The sequence below is a fragment of the Nelumbo lutea genome, chromosome 4 (assembly GCF_056320005.1).
Source record: "Nelumbo lutea isolate HS-2025 chromosome 4, American lotus-T2T, whole genome shotgun sequence".
NCBI lineage: Eukaryota > Viridiplantae > Streptophyta > Magnoliopsida > Proteales > Nelumbonaceae > Nelumbo > Nelumbo lutea.
Window position 1 is genome coordinate 8,074,819 of NC_142687.1, and position 7,827 is coordinate 8,082,645.

Consider the following 7,827-nt stretch of genomic DNA (forward strand, 5'->3'; position numbering starts at 1 on the left):
AGGGGTTTTGTAGTGTAGGAGGGACCGAGGGGTAGGTGCCTGCCTTGGCTAAAATAACGTATTGGGGTGCTGTGTTGATGCTAATTGCTCTAAGTAATCCTTTTTCACTTTTAAGTACCCATCAATCACACTCCATTCACCGGCTATTAGTCATGTATAAGCCATTTTAATTCTTCTTTTTCTTTGCCTTTCTTAATATTTCTTAATTTGGATATATACTCTCTTTTGAGAAAGAGAGAGAGACTATCAAGATGTGGCATATATAGGAAGATATCTCGTTAATAATGTACAATGTATCAGAGGCACCGATCGACATCTGTGTGGAGAGAAGAGAGAACTGAGAAGAGAGATACGGTGGTTTTTATTGAACGTTTGGTGAAACTTGGGTTTATTTGCTATCTAATTCATTCTCATTAATTGTCTTCTCTGATCATCATATATTTTATATATATGCTTTGAACTGAAAGTGGTTTAGCTCCCCATAAGCCATAACCATAGGGCCTTAATTTGTTATAGAGAGATGAGATGAGAGATCTACGGGGAAATAATTAATTTCAGGGTTCAATAATTTTATCCACCTTCGTATGCCGGTTATATATATATATATATATATAAATATATATATATATGTATGTTGTTACATACTTACGTATGTGATGTTTTTCACGTCCTGAAATATAGGTAATTAATTTTCTCTTGGAATAAAAGATAAATAATTCTGGGTTTGTTCAAGCATTAATTAGAGAGTTGACCCATTTGGAACCAAGGTTATTTTGGTCAAATTATACAAGGACTGCTTAGATTTTTGCACTAGTACTTCCAGTGTAGCTGTGGAGTTTCTGGAAAACCCATTTCTCTTTTTTTTGGATTCGGGGAGTAAAATTGGTACGCCGTTCCGTTGAGACTTGAGACACGTAGAGAACCAAAACAAGATCAAAACATTGTGGATGGAGAATCTCACGCTTGAAAGCTAAAAAGGTTGGATGGCTTGAAATGTTTAAATTGTCAAGAGAAGCTAATAAGGGGGCGGCAAACCAATGGAGAGTGTTGAAAGCTTGGCAGGGGGTTTGGAGGAAGTGATCACTGCATTGCAAAAGTAGTGGCTCAGCTCCTCCTCTCCCTCTCTAGCTTGTCAATAAGGAGAGCTCAGTTTCTTTTTTTATATGGGAGAAGGTACCAACTGATTCAAAAAAGAAAAAGAAAAAGCATTATGGTTGGAATTGGAGTACTACTTCTCCTGCCACTTTTATTAGCTACCTCACTAGGACTAGTTTTGGCTTTTGTTTTCCTACAATCCTTGTTTTTAAAACAAGAGCCCGTCAATAACTTACCTCATGGGAGCATGGGATGGCCCTTTCAGCTGGGGGAAACCCTGGCCTTCCTCAGGCCACATCAATCAAACACTCGGGGGAGCTTCTTAGACGACCATTGCTCTAGGTGATAAATCATCTTCTGATCAAATTTCTCTTGCATTTCTTCTTTTTTTTCTCTGTTCCATGAAGTGCCAGGTTTAAGAAGTACTCTTTCTAGCTTCCAGCGCGCAGTATGTATTTAGCTAGCTAGCTTAGCTAATTAGTTAATGTCTATCGGTACCTCATTCATTGGCTCAACCTTGCTCCTGACCTGATGATTGAGTCGCAGCTCAATGGCTTTTGCAGACAATGATCGCATCGATTAATATATGTAGAGATAATTAATTAATTTTTTAAGTAGTCTCGATCCATTTGTTTTGTTTTTCTTTTCTTTAATTTTGCTTAGCTTAATTCCTCCCCTGCAGGTACGGGAAAATTTTCAAGTCTCATCTATTTGGGTGTCCAACCATCGTCTCCTGCGACCACGAGCTCAACATGTTCATCCTTCAGAACGAAGAGAAGCTATTCCAGTGCAGCTACCCCAAGCCCATCCACGGAATACTCGGAAAGCATTCTTTGCTCGTTGTGGTTGGTGATGTTCACAAGAAACTAAGAAGCTTCGCACTTAGCTTGGCCAGTGCATGCAAGTCAAAGCCCGAATACCTCCACGACATAGAGAAGCACGCGATCAGTCTCATGGAGTCCTGGAAGGAGAGAAAGGAAGTCATGTTCTATGAAGAAGCCAAGAAGGCAAGAAATATATATATATATATATTAACTTATTAATATATCCTTCTTAATTATTATATTATTAATTAAATAATATTATTCCACCTGCAACAGTTCACGTTCAATCTGATAGTGAAAGAAATACTTAGCATGGAACCGGAAGATCCAGTAGCCTCAAAGATATTGAAAGACTTTCTTACCTTCATGAAGGGGTTGGTGTCTCTCCCGATATATATACCAGGAACCCCATACGCCAAGGCAGTTAAGGTACTCTAGCTTTACCCACTAAAACAACAAATCCTAGCTAGCTAGCTTCAACCAGGTATATACTTTACTGTTTCCACTTGTATTACCGCGCAGCTAACCCTTTGAAGCCTCTCTCTCTCTCTCTCTCTCTCTGTTCGCTGGATGTTCAGGCCAGAGCGAGGATTTCTTCCACGGTGAGTTCCATTATAAAAGAAAGGGAAAAGGTGGATGTGGGGCTTAAAAAAGGAGACTTTTTAGATGTGCTTTTGTCAAATGCAAGCTTAAATGATGAAGGGAAAGTGAGTATTGTGTTGGATCTTCTGCTCGGAGGATACGAAACTACCTCGATACTTATGGCCTTAACTGTCTACTTTCTTGCTCACTCACCACATGCTCTTGAGCATCTAAAGGTATGCATCTCTCTCTCTCTCTCTCTCCATCTCGCTCCCTCTTAAAAAAGAAAATCAATGCAAACAAAAGGAGAAGACAGTAGAAAAGAGCTTTATGTTACAGCTTCTTACAAAGGGTTTCATTCTAATTAACAACTGTACAGGAAGAACACGAGGCTATAAGGAAGTACAAGCCAGAGAAAGAATCCTTGAATTGGGAAGATTACAAGCAAATGGAGTTCACACAAAATGTTGTAAACCAGTAACAGTATTGCTCTTTATCTCTCCCTTTGAAATGCATTTGTTGAGGCTTTTATAATGAGGCTGATTAATGGCGATTGTTTTAGGTCATCAATGAAGCTCTAAGATGTGGTAACGTAGTCAAGTTTGTTCACAGGAAGGCGATTAAGGATGTCAACTTCAAAGGTCTTCGTCAATATTATTCCATTTCTATCTCTATGTTACCTTTTCTTGAGATGCTCTTCTCTCTCTCTCTGTGTGGTGAACTTTGAACTTTGTGGTTGTTGCAGGGTACTTCATTCCCTCTGGATGGAAGGTTCTTCCCATCTTTACAGCCGTACATCTAGACCCATCTCTTCATGAAAATGCATCAGAGTTCAATCCTTGGAGATGGGTTGTATGTATTACATACATATTTCTCTCTTGTATCTTAATTAGTTACCTTAGCTAGGTAATAGACAATCACATGCATCACACTTACATACATATACATACATAGTGAGAGAAATCATAAAATATACATATTGACAAGCACTGCATGATCAAATTAACATATATGTTTCACGCATAAACATTTTTTATACGCATGCATAAAGCATAATTTAATGCATGCATGGGATATGATGGCCTTTCAAGATGTTACAATTGATGTAGGTCCCATTCTTCTAGATATGTATTATGTATTGGTCTCCTAGGATACCAAACCAAATAGATACGTCACATTCTGATTATGGGGTCATATTAACTAGTACGTACCATAACCATATCGGCCGGGGCAATCACCGGACATTTACCAAAAAATGAGTCCAATGATCCACTGGCCCAACACAAATACACTGACCCGACCTCGCCCAACATCAACATGGTCGATCGGCTTTTTTTTGTTGGTTCCTTTAGTAGAAGCTTCTTTCCCACCGCTCAGATGAAGCAAAAATATCCAACCAGTTAATCAGTTATCACCACATATTGAAGCTAAACTTTTGGCCTTGTTAATGTCCGAAGTGGTACCACTCTGTGAGTCTGTGGTGGTCTTGATCATATAAAAGTGAGACCCTAGAATTAAAGTTAGGAGGGACCAGACTAGTATATACTGGTCTTATATTCTGTGCAGCAATTGGCAATAGCCCAAGTGAGGCCCATCTTGGACCAGCATTATGTAGAGCCAATATCGATATCCACATCCAGGCATATGCATATCTAATGAACAGGTTTTGAAATTTGTCTTGATAGAGTCAAGCACCGGGCAAAAACTTCTCACCTTTTGGTGGAGGGCTTCGTCTCTGTCCAGGTGCCGAACTTGCCAAAGTAGAGACTGCATTCTTCCTTCATCATCTTGTCCTAAATTATAGGTAAAATAATTGATTAGCTTTTAAGTGCTCACCGACTTAAATGCTTAATATAGGCAATTAATTAATTCCCTACAGATGTATGGTCAATTGGTCATACATCCCATAGAATAGAAAAAGGCTGCCTAAGTTGATGAATTTTCTAAATACTTTGCTTGGCACACGCAGATGGAGAACAAAAGGAGAAGACTATCCGCTAGCCTACCCTTACGTGGAATTCAAGAGAGGTTTGCTTCTGGAGATGGAGCCACTGGAGACGAGATTACCTGAAGGAAATCCCAGTAGTGGTAGGCGTTAGGGTAGAAATTAAATGAAGAAATGTTGTATTATTCACATATGAATTATTAAAGAAAAGGGCAATGCTTAGGAAAAGAAATGTGGGTAATCAATTAACAGGATTGTTATTCTCACATACTTTCAGTACCATACACTACCTAATTCAGTCCTTACTCCTTCATGGCGTTGGTATTTACGAAATGACGATTTTAGTCTCACACACTTCAGAGCATAAGATGGAGATGTATGTAGTCTATCAGTTGGCTTTAAACGTTTTCGTGTCAAGGATATTTATGTCCTTTTACATGGCGTTGCATTGATTCTTTATCAAATTGATCGCTTTTTTGTTTTGTTCTTTATGGAGACAAGATGCTACACAGCACGAGAGCTAGCTAGGGTCCTCTATAAGCACTCTTCTTTTTTCACCTACTCAATAACTTGAGCTCTCCAAATAAATTATTTCTTGACAAGTATGGCCTAAATTGGCTAAAAGTTATCAAATGATCCTCTAACAAATGTCGTACATTCATAATGTTATGATACTAAAGAAGGAATCTAAATCTGCCCCTCACAGATTATGCCCAAATACGTCCCGCAGCACATCTGTGAGGACATCTCCCATAATAAATACGGAAAATATTTTCAATGCATACTAAGATGTGCATGTGGGGAGTTTTTGAGATGCATTCTGTGGGGGGCCAGATGTGAACTCCTAAAAAAGCTTATGTGCAAAGCAGCATCTGCATGGACCTATACCATTCTGGTTCTAGCAACTTGACCTATCCCTGAACCCGACATATCTATTCATATTTGTGCTAATTAAACAAATGCATCATCTATATCATATGTTAAGCGGTATCATGCATATATATACCATTTTTAACATTAACATCCACCGTTGGATGACTCCCTCGTACTGTACCATAATCAGCTGACCCAAGTATAAGAAGTGACAACATTCTTTCATAAGGGGGAAAAAAAAGCGAAGAAGCCCAAATCAACATTAGGTTGCCTTTGGGTTGGGCTGAGTTAAGACTGAAGAATTTTGGATTGGGATGGGTTAGGATTGACCACATAGTGTTGAAGGTCGAGTTGGGGGGTTTAAACGCCTTGGGTTGAGCAGCGGATAACCTCAATTTAGCTTAACCCAGCATTACTTGCTCCCATACCCATTTCATCTACTTAGATAGGACCCATTTAAGGATGAGTAGGGCTGCAAAAGGATTAAATCGAGTTGAATATAGGCGAATTCAGATAATTATTGGATATTAAATAGTATAAATAATTTAGAATAGAAATGATCGAATCATTAATAAAATGAACTAAAAACGACTTTACTATTATATTTTATAAACAAAATTAATTGAAAATTACATGTATAAGCTTGAATCTATGACGATTTAGTGAAAATACAATATTTAAACCAACTTTAATGTTATAATATAAATATCCAATAATTATATCATATTGCTGGATAGGGATGGTCGGGGTGGATCCATATTTGATCCAAATATAAACGATGGAATTTAGATCACCCTTAATAAAATTGGATTTGATTTCAAATTCCAACAATCGGCTATCATTTGCACCCTAAGGATAAATCTGCAATGCTATGGAAAACGGAACATACATCAAGTTATGCAGTGGCAGAGTGCAATTATGGCGTGATTGGGCCACACTCAAAATAGTCCTCTTTTACCCAAGGTAAAAAGAGGGGGAAATTGAGGAAAAATATAAAAAGAAAAGAAAAGATAAGGAGAAAGAGAGTGAGCATTACAGAATGCAGATAACGCCAAGACCGGATCTGTTCCTCACACCGGGTGCCTCACACCGGCCTTAGAGGCACATTTCACCATGCAATGAGAACATCTCCCATGAATGCTAACGATAAGTGCGGGAGATGTTCCCAATGCATGATGAGATATGCCTATGAAATTGGTGTGAGGCGCCCGATGTGAGGAGTATATCTGGTCTCAATAACGCCATGCCTGGTCTGATTGAGTTTAGCTTGGTCTACTGGTCTAGAAACTAGGGCAAGGCTTGGACCTCAATTTTAGCACAAAGTTGAGCTTGGATTAGGTTTAGGTCATCTTGGGCCTCTAGATGTGTATAATACATCTAAGGGTCTATTTGTTTTTTAGATTTGGAGAGCGGGAAGTTGGTTAATATGATTTTGGTTTATATTGATCAAGATACCCATAATCTTTTTTTGTATTTATGTAGGCTCAATGAAAAATTTATTCGGGTAAGTGATAGCAATCTCCTAGGTGGGTAAGTAACTTTCCCCACCTATGAGAAAGTTGCCAACACTTGGATGGGGTAAAATTGCCCTTTTTAATAATGATTTTTATGGATAAAATGGTCATTATCTTATTTACGTGGAAAATAAAAAAAATGGATAAGTGCATTTAGTATTTCCCAAAAAATACTTAACCAGGCAAGTAACTATCCGGAAAGCAAACGGGACCTAAGAGTTAATGATGGGTTAAGAAGAAGGTGCTAGTTGGCTTGCTGAGAAAATCTCTAAGGCTGTGCTTGGTTGCAATGCAAATAAATTTGCACTGTTGTGCAAATGATTTGGGTGTGAATTATGACCTATTTTTATTTAAAATTTTAGCTTATTTTATTTGGTTGCATTACCAATGAGGTAAATTAAGACATGAAGCATAATAAAATAGAACCTAAAACAAAATTAAATGAGAATTTACATTTTTTTCATTTGCACTCCCATGCATTTATACTAATACAAATAAAATTGCACTCCAACCAAACACAGGCTAAAGACCTCAGATAAAATTTTGGATTAAGAAGCAAATTGATGTTAAGTAGTTGGTTCATTATATTGATCAATTCAATAGATTAGATTAGAAATTGGATTTGGTCCTCACAATACTCACACTGTGTGCACAGTCCCTCCGAGTCATGCATTAAGAATATCTCGATATAAGTATGGAGATATTCTCAATCTGCAAGTGTTGTAATTAAGGGTCGGAATCCCATCTCCCAAGACGACTAGACCTAAAATTTAGTTCACTAAATTATAGTTCCACGCACAAAAAAAAAAAAACCTATAGTTTCACGCAAGGTTCAAAATTTCAACAGACAAGCCTAATGTAGATTTCTGATTCCCAATGCAAAGCTATAAACATTTAGAAGGTCCAAAACCACATTCTATGCACTCATACCGCCCATGAATTGGCATCAATTCTGAGCTGGCACCTACCCCAAATATACTTTGAGCCTACAAAT

General features: G+C 38.0%; 1 protein-coding gene across 2 annotated transcripts; it reads left to right on the top strand.

The window, feature by feature from the left end:
• Positions 1 to 1,024: 1,024 nt before the first annotated feature.
• On the top strand, positions 1,025 to 4,760 carry CYP724A1 (cytochrome P450, family 724, subfamily A, polypeptide 1). 2 transcript variants are annotated; one of them, XM_088985806.1, is made up of 9 exons: positions 1,025 to 1,437; positions 1,778 to 2,102; positions 2,196 to 2,348; positions 2,498 to 2,737; positions 2,881 to 2,967; positions 3,064 to 3,142; positions 3,247 to 3,353; positions 4,187 to 4,305; positions 4,471 to 4,760. In XM_088985806.1, exons 1-9 carry the CDS (start codon positions 1,211 to 1,213, stop codon positions 4,598 to 4,600), a joined length of 1,467 nt encoding a protein of 488 aa, XP_088841932.1. In that variant the 5' UTR covers positions 1,025 to 1,210; the 3' UTR covers positions 4,601 to 4,760. The 2 variants fall into 2 exon arrangements, with proteins under 2 accessions (XP_088841932.1, XP_088841933.1); XM_088985807.1 differs by lacking the exon at positions 4,187 to 4,305.
• The last annotated feature ends 3,067 nt before the right edge of the window (positions 4,761 to 7,827 follow it).

Bases quoted from the DNA above. Each gene is read 5' to 3' on its own strand.
- CYP724A1 (XM_088985806.1), top strand. From the start codon at position 1,211: ATGGTTGGAATTGGAGTACTACTTCTCCTGCCACTTTTATTAGCTACC. The intron at 2,968-3,063 runs GTTGTAAACCAG...CGATTGTTTTAG, and splicing joins AAATGGAGTTCACACAAAAT to GTCATCAATGAAGCTCTAAG. The intron at 4,306-4,470 runs GTAAAATAATTG...TGGCACACGCAG, and splicing joins CATCTTGTCCTAAATTATAG to ATGGAGAACAAAAGGAGAAG.